At 27.2% G+C, this 19,235-nt stretch overlaps 1 protein-coding gene across 1 annotated transcript; it reads left to right on the plus strand.

Moving 5' to 3' along the window:
- Positions 1 to 2,939: 2,939 nt before the first annotated feature.
- On the plus strand, positions 2,940 to 17,271 carry LOC147067137 (uncharacterized). The gene is made up of 5 exons (XM_085954848.1): positions 2,940 to 2,961; positions 4,711 to 5,067; positions 14,646 to 14,841; positions 15,220 to 15,503; positions 17,195 to 17,271. The coding sequence occupies exons 1-5, from the start codon at positions 2,940 to 2,942 to the stop codon at positions 17,269 to 17,271; spliced, it is 936 nt and encodes a 311-aa protein (XP_085810974.1).
- Positions 17,272 to 19,235: the final 1,964 nt, after the last annotated feature.

The following is a 19,235-nucleotide window of genomic DNA, read 5'->3' on the forward strand; positions in this document are numbered from 1 at the left end:
CTTTTGAAGCCGTCAATCGCATCGGACAGTCACAATATGTTGTATTATCAAAATACATTTTAATTCAGAGCATAGAATAAATATATAGAGTTAATGGTGTATAATAATTTATTGCAGAATATATATCTGAAGGAGGCAAATAGCCACATGAAGATATTTGTATGATTATGGTTATTTCTGTGTATTGAATTATATTATGTGTATGATAATAATTGAAAGCGTCCCCGGAAAACGGGTCTATATAATACATCATGTCAAAAAGTGATTTTATTGAATAAAACGGGTATATATAGCATTGCTCACGATATTGGAAAGTTTTATTATTTTAACTGCCACACTTTTAGCAACACTAAAATGCTAACAGTAGGAAGAAGGCATATATGATTATTTTATTATCCAAAATAATTCATGAACATAATTATTATCACAGATATACTCCAAATGTCCGCATGACCAAATTCCTCTCCTGAAAAATTTTGTTTTCGCTTATAGACCCCTTTCACGGGAGCGCCTTCAATTATAAATATAATCTATATAATATGTATCTACGTGCCTTAATCAATAAATTTAAAATTTACGTGTAACTATCTTATTTTAAATCTAATAATGCGTAAATTTATGATCCAGAAAATCCAAAATCATGCACTTTCATCATCATGAGATTTACAAAATATAATTAATATTTATCGCACGTATTCACGCATTATAACAATAAAATTAAGATTACGCGTGGTGTTAAATTAGTGTTTTCTCTGGTGCATATAAAGCTTTCACTACAGTTTGTATTGTTATTGATATCTAACCCATATCGTTTAGTTAGTTGCATATGTCTGTATAAAGAAAATATAACAAGCATTTAAGAAACGCAAAATGCGTGTTTTTGCAACACTTTCATGACGTCAGTGAAATGACGGCGAATAGTTTGAAAATGATAATGCTGTCAAACGGATAATGATAATCATATGCAAACTTACTTATTTGTATTAAAAAACATTAGTTATATCTACATACATACAAGTAGACTTTTCATTTAACCATCTTATGAATGATTTCATACTTTCAATTTTATTAAATGAAATAAATACAATACCAGTTTTAAAAGTATGTATCTATACTTTTGTAATTTAAGTTATCATTTGTAATTAACCATATGAAGCGTCTAGTTTCAAAAGCCCCTAAAACGATTTTAGGTAGTTCTGAGAAAAATGAGAAAAACGATTTTAGGTAGTAGTAAAATGAGAAAAAATCATATCTATTAAATCTGTGAACTTTATGTATTTATTTTTTAATTAGTTACATTCAAAAGAGTATTTTGGCTTTCCATTTTAGGGGTATTTGAAAAACACACCCGACCATTTTAGCGGGTTTTGAAATTTACCCCAATTTTTGATCATACGTGTTTTTGGCGTTTTTTAAAGTTCAATCTTTGGCCATCGTTTGGGTAACAAAAATATCCATCTAAATTTATATCTAACTCCAAAATTTTCAAAAACTGTTTTAGGGGCTTTTGAAACTAGACGCTTCATATTATACTGCCTATACATTAAAGGTTATATTAATATTTTTCCGAGAATAGTATCATTTACACACCCCATTGAACCCATGAAAAGTAAAAGTCTTTAACTCATTTAATAAGCTATAAGTAAATACAATATTTGAAAACACATAAGAGAAAAATATAACCACTAGAAAAAATATTGAAAAAAATAATGCTCAGCTGAATTCGAACCTCTGCCCCTAAGATTTGCACTATTTGGATGCACATAGCTTATTTGGTGAAGCATACGCGCGCGAATCTCAGGGGCGTGGGTTCAAATCACGCTGGGTATCGTATTTTTTAAATAAGCTAATGAATGTATGTGAGGGTTAAATTTACCGTAAGGTCAATTATTACCAGAGTATGATTTGAGAATTTTAATTTAAGAAATCGTGGAGTAGGTATTTCAAAACATACAAAAATGAAATAAATAGTAAAATGTATTTTTTATCAAAATTTTGAGTGACTTTCAATCTTTAGAATAATATAAAAATATCTACCATATTCGTTAGATTGTATTATAGTTTGCTACGAAAAATGAAAATAATGAAATCTGAAACAAATGAATAATAATGTTTTAAGATGACACATAATAATAATGTCCGATTGTTATTATTTTTTTATTAACTAACAGGTGGTACATTACATCGAATATTTACTTCCTTAAGATAATAAATGAAATCAAATAAAATTTTATATCTAAAGGGACAAACATCTCTCTCCAGAGACGTAATATGAATTGTAAATATATTATGATCGCTGAAATTTTTATAGTATGTACTTTTATCGTATTTTAGTGAATAAGCAAATATACTAAATAACATATTTTTTTATTTTAAAATATAACTCTCAGAGAAATTTATGTGGGTGTAATTATAAGTAGGTATAGAGAGAAATTTTTAATTTATTCATTAAAATAGAAAAACATTTTGTCATGCAATATTGAATACTTACATTAAAAAGTGAATTCAATAACCCATTTTAAACGTTTGGTAGAAATTAAGAGTATGGTAGAAAAGTTTCATGAATATTAATAGCAAATTTATCATAATTATATTCGTAATATTGACTTTATATCTTTAAATTTATTTTATCATTATGGAAATAAAGTTTTTTCAGAAAAAAATTTATACATACATACTCATTAAATAGGATATATAATCATAAAATTTACTGAATTTCTGTACTTAAATACAACATAATACCAACATAAATAATGAACACTAACTATTATTCTTTTGATAAGCTACTTTATCTTTTGTAACTAGTCAAAATACTTGAGTATACTTGAAATAAAGGGAGTCTTTAATTATTTAGAGTTAGTTTCCAGATAGCTAGTCGAGGAGGGTTCTCCACAATTTGAGGACATAATATATTTCTAGTCGACCAACAAATCTTCAAAATGGAGTCCAAGAGCCTTAAAAGTAAGTTATATAATATTATGTAATATGCAATCATCTAACTCCAAACATCGAAAAAAGTTGGAATCAGATATCCACAGTCGGTGTTGTACCAATGGTACTCAATAGGTACCTGTATGTGACACTATTGTTATAATTAAGATGTTATATATAGTTATTTACGATTAATTAGTGAAATATTAAAAAAAACTCAAATAATATTTTATTTAAAGAATAATTTTATTGATACTATTTTTTATTAGCTCGTATTCTTATTTGTCAGGTGGTTGTTGATCCGGTAAAAATCTTGCAATCGATTTTTAACTAACTTCCCGACTAGCTAGACATTTGAAACTTTTAGAATATATCAGAACACGATGCCAATGCATTAGCCATCTTTAAGTAGAATTGAATTCATTTTTAGTTAATTCTGTGATGTATGAAAAGTTATTTCGGAATTAATCCATAATCCAATCCACTATTGCTATGAGTCTGGGGACCTAGCAACTAAATTATTAATATATTCGTGCGGTACTATGGAAATCAAAATGACATTTCAGTATTTCTATATTTGTTTGTTTGTTTTTTCTTTACATTAACAAGTTTTTTTTTTACAAGTGTGAGCATATTGAGCATATTGAGCATAATAATTTAACAGAAAATTTAAAAACGTTGTATTTAAAATGTTCTTTTTATCTTGTTAAATTAAAATTAAAAGGTATCATAACGCTTTAGCTGCTGAATAGATAATGAGATTTTAATTGCCCCCTTTAAAATTCACGTTAATTACATCGATCGGCCGCCTGGTCATTACGCACCGTGTGCGTCTTCCGCGTCCAAAGTATTAAACATAAAAGACTTTACTAAAATTACAAAATGGAATGAAAATATTTGAAAAAGTTAGAAATACGTAATTATAACTGAAAAGGTATTAATAGTTAAATAATTTTATTCATAAAATAATATGTACTTATACAAAATTTAAACGAAAATAAAAAAAAATATTCCATGTTTAGGTATAAAAAGGTAATTAAGTATTGAAAACACTTTTCCATGCTGCCGCACATGTTTTCAATTTATATTCCATTCAAATCCACGAAATAAATATTCATGATGCATATAAATCAATTCAAAATACTTACCTAAATATATCCGACCAAATTGAGTTATTGTGTACAAATTATCCGATTTGCCCCTGTGCAGCTGTGCTTAACCACCAGGCTAATCGAAACTATAGCACGGACACTAAATGCTCAATACTTACGTGTTGAAACACAAAGCGGTATGCATACGTCAAGGTTGGCTACCACTGCGTAACACCGCATAAAAATGCCTCGCAAAATACTCTAAACCCTCATTCATCAGACAATACTTCGTCAAGCAACCGGTTTTACAAAGTATCCATAAAAGTTATTGATCAATAAAATATAGTGAATACGTGTAAATAAAGTATGACCATATAAACCATAATAATAACAATGAAATAAATTTTCGTTAATAAACTACTGAAGTTGATGTGTATCTAAGACATTATAATCAAAATAAAGTGACGCTAGATGATGGATTCTGTGTGAATTAATAGTACTAAACCTAATGTTTTCCGAAGAAGAAATTATAGCCCTTCTTATTTTGGAATTAGATCACCATTTTTCATTCGTCAACAGACTTCTATCCTTGTTGACTTAAGTGCGTTAAATAAGTTAATAAAATAATAATAAAATATTTACAAAAAAATGGCACGATCAATTAAATTATTGTTATCAATCGCGTTAGTACGATTCGTACAAATTTCAAATTGCCACTATGGCCCTTCGTCATATAAGAACGACGTCACTGAATTATCTTGCAATGATAATGCAACGTGTATAGAAAACCTTACCAAAGAACTTGTCAATGGAATCAAAGAGAATAAAACTATCAGAATGTTTGATCTAGTCAACATTGAACCAATTGCCCCTGTGATGGCCGTTGAAGGAAGGTCAAATGAAGGAGCCCTTGCCAAGTTCTTCAATTCTCATGCAGTGAAGGTGAATTTTGGAAACTATGGAGTACGTGTGTTGAGGTCTCCAGCCAAGGGAGCTTCGATGGCAGTTGAAATTGAATACAATGGAAGATCCTTGAATGGCGAAGGTAATATATTTGGATTGTTTTCACGGACAAACATGAAATATGAACATATTAGCAAATATACAAAATTATGTAATGCAAAAGTTATGAAGGAACAACTTAAGTGGTACGTTTTATATCGTAAATAATTCAGTCCTTAGTGATAATTTGTATCGGTCAATATCTTCCCTATATCATAGATTTACTTATGTTAATTAAAAAAAAAAGGTAGTTAAGTAATTATAGTCTCTATACCTACATATACATGTATTATACATTACATATTGACTGCAATTATTATACCAATATTCTAAATAGTACTGTATGAGTAGGGTGGTGAATAATTATTATTAGGAATTCAATTCTGCAATATAATTATGGAAATCGTTTTATACCTAGTGTCTGAAATCTACGTACTTAGCGGAATATCTGAAAATCAATATCATGTATTAGGAAAGATGCTAAGTAGTTAACTAGTAGGTACACATGACTTAACTATTAAATATGAAATTGCTTTGCGTACCTACCCTTAATATAAGATCAGTCTAGGTAGATACTATTATAGTGGTAGTACCTACTGTAACTTATTATTAACTGGAACGTTAAGATTTAACTATTTCATTCAATATTTAATTATGTATTTTAATTATTCAAAGAAATATTAACACAATAAATAGTGAACACTATGTTAGTTGAATATTCTAATTGATTAATTTTAAATATTTAGGTGAATACTTAAGAATAATAATTTTTAACAAACATTATAACAATAACATATTGTATTAAAATGACTATTTACTACCAATAACTATTATTATAAAATAATTTCATTCTGAATACAAATTACTATAATATAAAATATGAAAAATCTTTAAACTTTCAAGTAAATATAATACTATATTATATTGCCATAAAATATGATATTACACGGGCAATAAATCCATAATCAGAATGGTTCATAACAAACTGTAAGTTTGTAAAAACTAAGTTTGTGACAAACGATTCTGATTATGGGTTTATAGCCCGAAATAACTGTCAAACATCAGCAATTCAAAACTTTAGAATTAACAAAGTTGTTTTCTAACTATCAGAAAAAAATATTTACCAAGTTAGTAAATTTTTATGATACAATCTTTGGAAGTAAACATATTTAGTTTGGTTAATAAAATTGTTATATTGTGGAACATTGACCATAATAAATGTATAATATTTTTTATTATTATTACAAAACGATGGATCATTTAATTTTATAGAATCATTTGTTATTTATTAATTTTTCAGTAAATGTATTTTTCTTACTTTCAACAAGTTATTTGTTTATTAGATGGTATCTAGAGAGTAAATGAAAGATTTTCATTTAAATACCCAAATAATATAAAATGCGTTTAATTAAAATTGGCATAATAAAATAACTTCATTCTGAATTCATGCTACTTTATATATATAACTTATTTAATCAACGTTATGTTAGTATGGAAATAATTTTATATGGATATTGTCAAAACAATGCTTAAAACATTTTCAAATGGTTTACTTATTTTCACTTTTTTATAGTAAAAAGGTCAACAAAGAGTTTCCCATAGTCTTCTAATTGGATGATTAACTACTAGAGACGATTTGTTTTCTTAATGATATCATAAAAAAAACATTTAAAAGTCACTTTGCTTGAGATCATTGTGTAGTCTAAAAATAAAAACAACATTTTTTGATCTAGCCTATGAAATCACATGCTACCGATTATTGTTTTAATTGCTACAATCATGATGAGTGTACGTATGTTCACAAGTCAAGTACTACTTTTATGTAAAACCAGATACTAAATAGCTGTATTATTATATCCTTTAGAAATATCATTAAAATACTTAAAATAAAAACAATCATTATACTCGTGGTGCTATTTATAGGCCTGCGGTGGTTCAAGGCTCTTGTAGCTATCATCTCTATTTCAAATAATCTTGCGCTCTCCTTTTCTATTCAAATGTCACCACGAGTTGTGTCTTCACCAGACGATGTCACATCGAAACTTTCCAGGCTTGTCAGTCTGGAATTTTTCGTGCTTCGAATTATGTTTGCCAAATTTCTCATTTTTGGCATCTAATATTGCTACTAGAATCTTTTTGTGAAATATCAGCAAACCGATTTCCGATATTTTATATATCACCTAAAATTACGATCTATGTAAGAATGGTCCTCAGCAGTGTTTTGTATATCCAAATTCTTATTAAGTTTCAGATTCTCGTGAATAATAATATTTGATCATTCCTAGTTCTATCTAGCTATCTATAGGTGTGATTTATTAATTTTATATTAATCAAGTTTTAATCTAGTATACGATAGAGTAGAATTTCGGCTAAATACGAGTATATAAATCAATTGATAAAATATGATAATACTTACTGATCTGTGTAGTATTGGTCGCCATTTATTCAAGTATTGTGAACAAAATTCACGACATACATAACTTAAAAACACCTTAGATAAAAAATACGACACCTGACCCATCTATCCACTGGTATAGCGACAATATGCTTTAATCAAGCTACGAGCCTCCTACATAATTACGATAATTTAAACTATTTGTGTATGTTCAATATGTAGTGTGTTACGTTTTATAATCTTGTGAATTATTCGTGGAATAAAAGAAATGGTTTATTAAAAATTCACGAAGTGTGTCAGTACCTGGAAATTGGTAGCAACCCAATATTGTTCACTTATTTAATATGAATATAAAATCAATAAACAGAAATAAATATCTTATTTCATAATATTACAAGTATCTCTACAGTGAATTTAATCTAAATATCATAGTATTTTTTGTCAATATAACAACAGAAATCTATTTCTTATTCATGATATTGGATGAACGTAATGATATAATAATATGTATTTTTGTTTTTCTTTTTCATTTGTTGATATTTATATGGTTTATTATTACTTATGTATTTTATACCTTTCTAGTTCATTGTTTCATTTTCTATACACTCAAAGCTCAATATTATTAATTATAATCATATAACATTAGGATACTTTAATGAACCTTTGTGAGAAGGAAGTTAAAAATGTGAAATTTATACATTTATTTCTAATTAGTAAGAAATTATTAAGTGAATTATTTTATGACTTGTCGAAAGTTTAGTTGATAATTATTATAAATTTAAAAAACGGTTCGTTCACTCAGATAACGTGCAATATGAAGATTATTCCGAGTAATAACGTGAGGAGATTATACATTGTACTAAGTTAGATTTTTCTGCTTCGCTTAGCAAATAAAACGACAAGACACCTGTCTTACGGGAAATGAGTTTCTGACATAAATTATTCTAGACCTTTTTATTAAAAAAAATAATATATTTTAAGCTATATTCAATATGGATATAAATAGACTACTGATTCAGTTTATTTTTAGAATACTTATTTATTATAAAATGGATAATTTAGTTTATATGTTTTTATTGCCCAATAAATAAATACAATGTATTTATCTAATTTAACAGTAAAGTTATAATATTAAATATTATATTATGTACAATGTTTATCATTTATTTTATATTTATTTAAGTATAAGCATATATAAAAATTCAAAAAAAGAAAACAGTATTGTGTATATAAACTTCAATGAAATTGAAGACTTAAGTATTGGTATTATCATAAATCTTTTTATTTTCATACGCTACGATACGACAATATCCAATAAATACACTCGTATTTTAAGGTATAAAACAGTTACAAAATTGCATATAATATATGAATTTTATTCAGTCGTACAAAAAGAATTATTTTTGGTATCTTTGGGTGCTGAGCCTAAAATAATCTTTAAACTTTGTATAAAATATGAATTACGATTCCCTGTTATTTATAATCATAGAAATTAACATTTTATTGTAACACACACCAGACTAAAAGGTACCTTCAGGCATCTCTCATAATGCAGTGTGTAAGGCGCTGGCCTTTCATCCGGTGGTAGCTTAGGATTCGGTTCTCAGAGATGACACAATATATTTATGTGATTTTCTTAAAGCCCGGGTGTTTGTGATTGTAAAACATCACTAATTAACTACCTTATACGAAAAGGCAAGGGCATGGTTAATAAATAAAATATATGTACTTACCTACATTAAAATAATATTATTTAAACTATAGTGTTAAAATTAAGAATAAACTCATATTAGAATACAATAAAATTTCACAGTATTTTTGGTAAACTTTGCAATTAGCAATTGCCTTTTTCATTATGTAATTGCCATGATAATTATATGTATGAAAGTTTAATATATCATTATAATCCTAATATCCATTTTATTCTATTTAAAAATGATAACTATTATCACTATTTCCAACAACGTCTATAAAATCAAGATACCACTCCCTTAAAGATACCCATAATTCTTAATTTGTCCGGTATTAGTTAACACAATTTCTGTATTATTTATACTAAGGTTCCTCATATTTTGTGAAAAAAATATCGGAACACATAATATAATATATATTTATTATTATTAATTGTTGATTTTTGGTTAATTTTGGTAGTGAAAGAAATACAATTAAGTATACAAAATATATCCCACAAGATTTGATATCGATTTGGACCATTTTGTCTGCGTGGTAATATTACATAATATGAGCTCTGGTCTACTTTTAAACACTGCTCTCCTCAATTCAATTGTGGTAAACGACGTTTTTTGTGTCAAGCGTTAATTTAAATACGATATTATGTAGTTATTTATTTATTTAATAAAAAAAATGATTTCTGTACTTAGGTGTTTAAATAACGATTTCATGTATTTTCGATTTAGGGTTTTAGAAATTACAGATCATTATAATATAAATTATTGCGAACAAGCATTAAATCAGGGTCGAAACATTCAAATCATTAATCTGCAATTATTACATCATTGTCAACGTAGATAAATATTAATATCAATTTAAAATACTTCACCGGTAAAAGAATATTCTTTATCGTACTATTGAAGTAGTACGATCTTCCACTATTTTTATTTGACACCGATGGATTTATTTTAATTTAAATGTTTGTTTTGATAATAAATGATTGTAAGGTATTTAATTATATCGATGTAATTGATTGTCAATTATAAACATTTTATTTCTGCATGTTTAATTACTTTTATGTTTACATTCAAAATGATTTTTCTATAGAATTAAAATAAATCAAATATTTTAATAATAGAACTTGTATAGTAAAAAAACTTTAATCATTTTTAATTTCATGAATATTTTTTAAGAAAATGATTTATTAAAATACCTGTATTTAATTTAAAATTATGTACGTATTCGTATATTTAAAAGGCACTGTCAGTTGTTTGTAAGAAGAAAATCACAGCAAGTTTATAAAAGCCGTTTTTAAATACGCTTTTTATATCTTAAATTCTTCACAATTTCATCTTATTAATCTGAGATGAAAATTTTCTTTTGTAGTTAGACATGATAAATCTATATATAAAAAATGCGATGCATATTACTTAATTTTACTGACTATAATAGAATGGATAAAGCCACGTTCCTACTTCAAGGATCTTATAATTAATTATCCCATTAATTTATTTAAAGCTTCACTGCTCATTTTGAAGATATTTTTATTATTTAAGGTACCAACATGATTAAATTAAAATAGACTTTTCTAAAATTCTTTATTTTGTAATACACATTTAATTTTAAATATTACATTTTAATAGGATAAAATAATGTTTTTTAAAAAAACTGTCAGTTTGTTTTGTTGAAAAGTCGTATTTTCACTTGAGTTATTTTAGGTGTAGAATCTAAATTTACCATCTCCAAAATAGTTACACATGTTATTATTTTAGGTATCTGTCATTAACTGTAAATGTTTAAAGTATCCTAATATATCTACATTGTTCGGTTAAATGGGTTGAACAAAATTGGGTATGCCTAGTTTACTGCAAAAAATATTAGGTAATTTTACACAGCATTTATATCAAGTTCAATGTTTACACTTGCTCAGTAAATGTTTCATTTCACAAATCAGCAAACACTGTAACCTTAATGACGATATTGTTACACAGATTATAGCACGTGCGTGAACAAAGTGTTGGTTAAATGAAGTTTATGGGTCAGGTGTTAATTGCTATCCCTTTATTTATGTGTTGATTCTTGACTCTTGATGGTAAAACATAATATACAGCATAATCACAGTAAAAATGATATGCTAGTTTGTTCGGTACACCATCCCAAATAAGAAATTAGCAATCTCATCTTAGTTAATCACCGTTCCTTTTCAAAGGCAGTATTTGCACCCTATACTGTGGGAAATATCTAAACAGACAGTTAGCGATGATTAATTATTGTTCAACCGCTATTATTTACTAGTAGCAAAATGATTTAGAAAAATATTATAAATACCCATACCTTGGCTCGATTATATTATATACATGGGTATTATGAAGAAATTCACTACTTAAATGTATAAAACAATTAATAACCTCTTTTACTATTATTTTACAATAAGATTAGTAAATATGCTCATCCTTATTATTTATATAATATATATTAACATTGAGTTACTGTATTAACACATTATTTTATAAAACCATGTTTTACAAAATAGAGAAACATTAATAATTTGCTTAAAATAGCTACGTATAAGTTTTAAATTTTAACCAATGCCATTTCTTTATATTACATATATTTACGTATATAAGTTAACATATATATATACATAATAATTTATTACTTTCACCTTTTAAGCTTTCCTATATTTAATATTCATTAATCTCTCTCGTATATATTTAATAAAATAGATTCAGTTTAGAAATGTTAAAATTTTAATTGTAAAATTACAAAATCACGGCAAAATATTCTTATGTTCTTCATCGTAATATTAATTTTACTATAAATAGTAATAGAATTACATTATTGATCATATAATTGTGTTTTAATGGGAAATATTAAACGTTTACACAATAAATAACCACTAGGTAGTTAATCCGGTTGACCATTTCAATCGACAGAAATGCTAATAATATGTTAATAAAAACATAATTTTCTCTTATGGAAACACGACAGTAATAATATAATTAATATTCTATGCTATTCATTCATGGTCTATTTATTACTAATTGCATTCGTTTATATGAAGATATGTGTAAATTATTACAAAGCTAGCGTGTAAATATGTGGCTGACTTATTTTGATGAATGCTTAACCACATGAATGGAAATTCAACAGAAAAGGTGTATTCTATTCGTGTAGACTCCAGTTAAGTGATATGGTTTGCAAACCATTATAAATGTAATCTTATTCACTGTGTTACTTATACTACATATTATCAAAAATAACATTGTTATACTCTTAAGAGAAACAGAAAACAAATAACATAATACAGATGTAGATATTAAGTAGTAATGTATTATAATAAAGTCCTACAGCCAGGTCCATATTAACACTTAACAGTTTCTGGGTATTGAGAATGTTAATATTATTTAAATATATTTACATAATTAATATACATCATCATTTAAAAAAAAATTACTCAGATACTTATCATTTACAATGAAAATATAATTACTTAACTCATTTAGTGCTAACACCGTGACTTTGGAGTCGTTGAAGACACTGGCCATTAGATATAATTAACGTGTTAAGTATACGTGGTAATTAAAAGGTTAGCAGTGATTGTGTCAAGCTTGCCCTGCAGATCATTTAGTTCCATTGCCAATAAAGGAAAATTTTGATGCATTTATAAAATATGCGGCGTCATACTCTTAACCTAAAGATCTATTTACTTAGATTGTTTGTCAGTTTTCTATTATCTTTTGTTATTCAATACAATTTTTAATTTTGCTGCCTTGAGCTCTTTTAGTCATGTAAAGTCAGTCGTAGCATATTTGAGTGTCATAAAAAATAAATTGTGGTGCTTCACATCCAATCGTATCGGTCCGTGACATGCCCGATTAAGATCGGGTATGGTGCGGGGCGAATGTGGTTTGGTGGGGCCGTTACACATTGACTGCTGACTAGATAATTAGTTTTTAATTACCACATTTAAATAGCATGCTAATTATATCGAATGACCACCTTAATCGTTGTATTAACTTCCGCTTGTCTATCCAGGGACCTTGTGCCTACTGGGGTTCAATAATCAAAAAGCTCTAGATCCATCATACTATTGAGTTTTTACGCCCTCAAAAAATTAACTGTATTTCGCTGAAATTATACGTAAAACTCAGCATTTGTTTACCTTTTTTTAACCTTCTCATTTTTGCGCCGTTTATAAATTTATAAATAAATTATTGGCAACAACCCTTTATGTATAAATGTAATATTTTTAATTTAAGGCAGTAAAGGGAGTGCTAAAAATTCAGTAATTTTGGAGAATTTAGTTTTCAAATAGGTACATGGATTGGTTTTTCTTGTTTCTTCGGTGAGCTTCAAATTTTATACCAACAAAGAGTGACTAGCTTTACGGTTATGCTGCTCTCCCGGAATTTTATCCTTTTTTTACAGTATCTTGAACCTCGATAGATGTTGGTTTTCAAGGACTTAAAAACAGTTGTATTCAGGGAACTCAGAAACTCAGAACTCTTTCTTTTCTGTGGTTGTACTTTTAAATATCGAGTTTCCCGTCAAATATTTTCGTTGGTGACTGACATACTTAAGTACTTGATCTTTTTAATATCAACATAATAATTAGTAATTTTAATATTTTCGGACACTCTTGACATCACAATATGAAGTAAACTCGTTCAATATTTATCAATAGTGTTGATTTAAAAAAAATATTTTCAATCTCTAGTAATTTAATTAAAGACCTTTCTAGCAATATTTCATTATAATTATGCATGCTATTAACGTAGAGCTGTTGCGCTTCTAGAGGCATATAGTTTCCAACTTGTCAACAACACTATATTGAATAAAGTAAAAAGTCTCTACCTCCTAGCAACCACAGTTCACCAAATCAAATACTTTTAGTTTCATTAAGTAGTTAAGTGTATAGAAATAAAGCATTTATTTTATAATCCATATTAAATTTGATTTTCGAATAAATGATATCAATCAAATATTAATAATGGTGACACAATATCCGAAAACATCGGCTGTACATTCTAATTCCGCGTCTAGTTTTTTTCTATTTTTCATGGCTTTTACCTAATATCTTGATCGAATGTCTTAGAACTATGTATTTAAATAAAAAAAACATTATTTAGAAAACTCCTCGGGAAATAACCTGACTTAAATTAGAACCACCGCAAATAGTGTATTCACTTATATATTACATATATTATAATAATATAATGGAATTAAAATGAATTTATTAATACTAATGATTATTAGTTTATACTTGAAATAATGAGTATTTTTTCTGAGAATCAGAGGTTTTTGGTATTATAAACATTTATTTTCCATTTTCAAATCCAAAATAATCTAGATGATAAAAAACTTTGCCTGAATAACTTTTTATGAAGAACTTTGTAAATTGCGAATTCTTATTGCCCTCTTGTATCACAAATTTTGACTGAAATTTATAAAAAACTTTTTTCTCGCAATTTAAATATTTTTCAAGCAAAGTACTATCGTTATAAGACATTTGTTTACATATACCTACATATATTTATTACAATTATTTCCAGGCCGAGGACGAAAAGGTAAACGAATCATGCAAGTAATTCTGCCACTCATATTGGGATTTAAAGCTGCCAGTACTCTGATCGTCGCTATTGCAGCAGTTGCGCTTCTCACCTTCAAAGCTTTCTTGGCAAGCAAGTTAGCGCTTTTAGTCACCGGCACCATGGTTGTCAAGAAATTCATGCAAAGCTTCAGCGGAGGGTAAATAAATAAATAAATAAATAAATAAATAAACTCAATATGAAATGAATTATTAATGTTTCTCTATGTGTAGTAGTAACATAATGTTGACCTCGAGGATAGTTTGGAAAGTAAAATAAATGAAATGGGTAACATCAATACTATCGGCCGATGGTACTTGATGGAATTTGAATTTAAATTCTAATTGATTTAGTTGTCTACTATTCATATTGAACTATAAATACATACCGTATTGTATAGATAACAACAATATATTATACATAAATATTCTTTATAACAAAACCCCTGAAAACTCATAACACCTACCTAAACAATCTTCAATTTTTTTAAATATACATTAACATAAATAATGTATTTCCTTTTTTTAATTATTTTCAGATCTGGTCTCCAACATCAACCATATATGTATAATCAGTACCCCATTGATTTTCCGTCTGCTGGAACTCATCCAGGATATACCATGGGTCAAACAGCGTACGCTGCCCCAGAAATGTATGGAGTCTCCGGAGTTGGAGGTCACCCCCACGAGATGCTTCAGCAACAAGCTGGTCAAGAACAGCCTCATGACGCCACTGGACAATACTCGCAAGGTATCCTGGAAATCCAAAATCCTAACATCACAGCCAAGGCTTACAGTCCTCAAGCCGCTAAAAGGTGGGATGGTATGTATAAGTTTTCGCACATTAATTTCAATGAGCCTAAAATTATTGTCAATAACACAAATATTTTCGATAGTTATTATGTTCCATTAGTAGATTATTATAGATATTCTTTGATTTCCGAAAAGCTACACAAAAAGAATTCCGAAAGAAATATAGGACAAATTGACGATTTGGGAGCATTCTTTTATGAAATATACGTTTCAAAGTTAAGCAATAACATCGACAATAAAAACAGCACTTTGAGAAATATTACGAAAAAAACTTATTCTCACAGAAGGTCTATTAGATCGCTAAATATTACGCGTCACCTAACGGCAATGTCTGAAAATAATGATTTCCAAAAAAATATTAAGAATTACTCACAACCATCTAAATCTCCATTATTATATTATAATCAATCCATAGAAAGTGAGCTGTTATTGGGAGTCAAAAAAATGGAAAGAAAAAAGCATCATTATCCTAAAATAAAATTACATGCAATCGAGATACTGATTGGAGAAATGAGCAAAACTATATATAACATCGGTAAAGATTATTTAAATTTTTGTCTGCAATTAATGGACATACATTGGAAGTTGTATACATCTATTTTAAAGCATTTTGGTTTATATTAGAGTGAACACCATACATTTTATGTATCTTGCGTAACATGTGGTAATAATTGAAGGTACTTAGGGTGAGGGTGTTATGGTAAAATAAATTATTTATATAATATACCATTTTTACTTTATTAAATAAATCAGAGGTGATTATTTAGAATACCATCTTCAGCATTCCAAATTTTTATCAGCAAAGGTTATTCACTGACGAACTTACATTGTTTTTGGATGTTAGTTAATATTTATATATATATATATTATAATGACGAAATGTGTTAAATGGCAAATTATCACTAAAACTAGTTTATGGCTATAAGGCTAAAAACTAGGCTAAGCAATGTCGAAATTATAGTATTATGAATTTTCCACACGCATTTTTTTAGGTTTACACTATATATTATTATAATCTATAGTAGCCGGATTTTGTACTTTATTATTTAGTTATTATCAAGTACCTATATAATATTTTAATCTGTAGAATTATTATAAAAAAAAACCTAAGCATGTGAGAGATTATCTTATCAGATTTTTTATAAATAAAATAAAACACAATGTGTACCAAGTAATACAATTAATCAAGTAGTACAAACATCCGTATTGATTTACTTCACTTCAATCGGATATTTTAATTGATGAAGATTAAAGTGGATAAAACCGATCTTAACGTTTATTTAGTAATGCGGAATAAGTAATATATATTTTTTTGTTTTATTTTAAATAATGTTTTTCCATCAAGAATAGATATTTTATTCCAATATGGAAGTCATTAATTCATTCGAATAATTAGTAATACACTAATATAAAGACGAAAAGATATATTATTATCAAAGTAATTAGTGTTGCAAAGTTTCAATAGAATAATATTTAATTAGGTCACTCACCCTATAAGAGGCAAATATAGGATTTATTTAAGGCACTACTTAGTCAATAACCAAACATAAAATGTTATTTTATTTGTATTTCTTTATATTGTTCATTGGTTCATAGTAGTATATAAAATTATCTCAACACATTAGAGTCTTTTACAAATAAATAAATATACTTACTTATGTTGGAAGTTTTTAAATAATAATTGTTGTTTTTATTTAACAGGCTTGAAAAGAAAATCCATGTACTATGAGAATCATCCGTCGGACGGATTCGGCAGCTATCAAGAGTATGAACCCTAATTATTCATTGAAATTTAATCTGAAACTAAATTTGTAACGCTGTTTTAGCACTACAAGCTTTAGTCTCAATTATATCCAACTGCGACATTTGTTTTTTAATATTACCAAGTTGCCGTCCAACGCATCTCTTTAAAAATTAAAATCACCGAATTTTTTCTAACTTTTTAAAAATGTATTCACGTAATAAATAAAAAAAAATAATAAAAGTATATATATATATATATTGTAAATATATTTTTTTATTGCAATTATTTCTGGATATAATTGAGATTAAGTATATTTATTTATTTATTTCTTGAACATGAATGTTTGTAAATAAGTAGGTACCTGTTATTTTAGTATTAAGTTAAATAAATTATTTGAAAAACCACTATTTGTTTTATTCGTTATGAAATTAAGAAATACATACCATAGATATTTTACCAGGAATATTATGTTACCATTCATTGTAACTCCAATCTGCTGAGGGCATTATGATTTACACAGAAGATAACATTGTTTAAAAATAGTTTTTAGCACTGTTTGTCCAATGCATTACGTTTTTACTCTAAATCAAACATACACGGAGATTATTGCATGCTATAATTGCCAGATACGGAATTTAAAATTATATACAAGGTTTCAAAGATCGACGCTTCAACAAAATATTCCATCGTGAGGTTCTAAAATATATTTATCATCGTCATCATTTCTCTACAATTTTATATGGATCTTGATCGTTGAAAGTTTTTCAACAGATTTTTTTATTAATAGATTTCTCAACCTAGTGATGATCAGCATTCTAAATTATACATTGACAAAACATTATGTAAAATTTTCAGACATATAATTTGAAATCATGATCGTCGGATTTATAAATAACCATTTTAATATCTCGTGGTATAAATTTGTACGACCATCAGCAAAAAATTGTCACCCAATATTACTATCTGCGTATGAAATGGAGCAAACCGCCTCCGTTAAAAAATATTTAAAAGTTGAAAATTATAAATAATAATGTAATTATGTAAAGATTTTTTTATTTTTCCACCATCAAAAAGATTAATTTATTATCATACTTATGAAATGTAAGGCATTACTCACCTATGTAGACACTGTAGACAGTACTGCAGCAGACCCATCAGAAGAGTAACAAAATAAATGTTTATTATGCGTGATAATAAGCAAGATAAATTATTATCATTTCTTAGATATATCACCATCATATCGGTTTTCACATTATATTTCATTCGGTGGAACAATTTTTTTTATGGCTCATTTGAAAAGTTGTCTCTACGTGAGAAATAAATTTAATTTGCGTCTCTAAAATTAAAAATACGCACTAACACGATAGTTTAATCAAACACTCTTATAACATTGGATATAAGATAAATACTAAAAAAAAAAAAAAAATTCAAAATTTACATTTTGTCACTCTATAACTATTTCAGATTCTGTATTTATTTGGTAACGTCAATAAATAAAACGCCAAATTAAATAATCTAGTATAATTTAGTACACTAGGTATAAACCTACATAAACTGGTAGAATAAATTATCCTAAGTAAAAAAGAAAATGTACTTAGGTACACAGTGCATAATTTAAAATATTATAATGTGTCTGTATTGTATTATAATACATCTTTATAATAGAACCTTTAATAGTCAAAGTCAACGGGGACGACATATTCTTCGTGTGTATTCAATAAAATAAATTTGTATTGTAGACACTATTACAAAAACTAAATTATCATTATACATTATTGAGTTGCAGAATGGAGGTTATATTATTTAAAGCATTGGATTTGTAAACACGTTGAAGCCGGTGGCGTTCACAGATTAATTAACGAATCCTTTACGAAAATTTTTCCTGTGCGACAATCTACTATTTCTGTTAAAAACATTGTTAAAATATAGCAGTGTATTCAAGATTTATATTGTGGAAAAAACATTTTTTCTTGTATAATTATATGTTTTATATTTTAT

This window comes from Rhyacophila brunnea, unplaced genomic scaffold, assembly GCF_057557595.1.
Source record: "Rhyacophila brunnea isolate RB1 unplaced genomic scaffold, BYU_Rbru_1.0 scaffold_4, whole genome shotgun sequence".
In the NCBI taxonomy this organism is placed as follows: domain Eukaryota; kingdom Metazoa; phylum Arthropoda; class Insecta; order Trichoptera; family Rhyacophilidae; genus Rhyacophila; species Rhyacophila brunnea.

Excerpts from the sequence above, each read along its gene's own strand:
- LOC147067137 (XM_085954848.1), top strand. The coding sequence starts at position 2,940 with ATGGAGTCCAAGAGCCTTAAAA. Across the intron at positions 2,962-4,710 it reads GGAGTCCAAGAGCCTTAAAA|TACGATTCGTACAAATTTCA; the intron begins GTAAGTTATATA and ends CAATCGCGTTAG. Across the intron at positions 15,504-17,194 it reads AGCCGCTAAAAGGTGGGATG|GCTTGAAAAGAAAATCCATG; the intron begins GTATGTATAAGT and ends TTTATTTAACAG.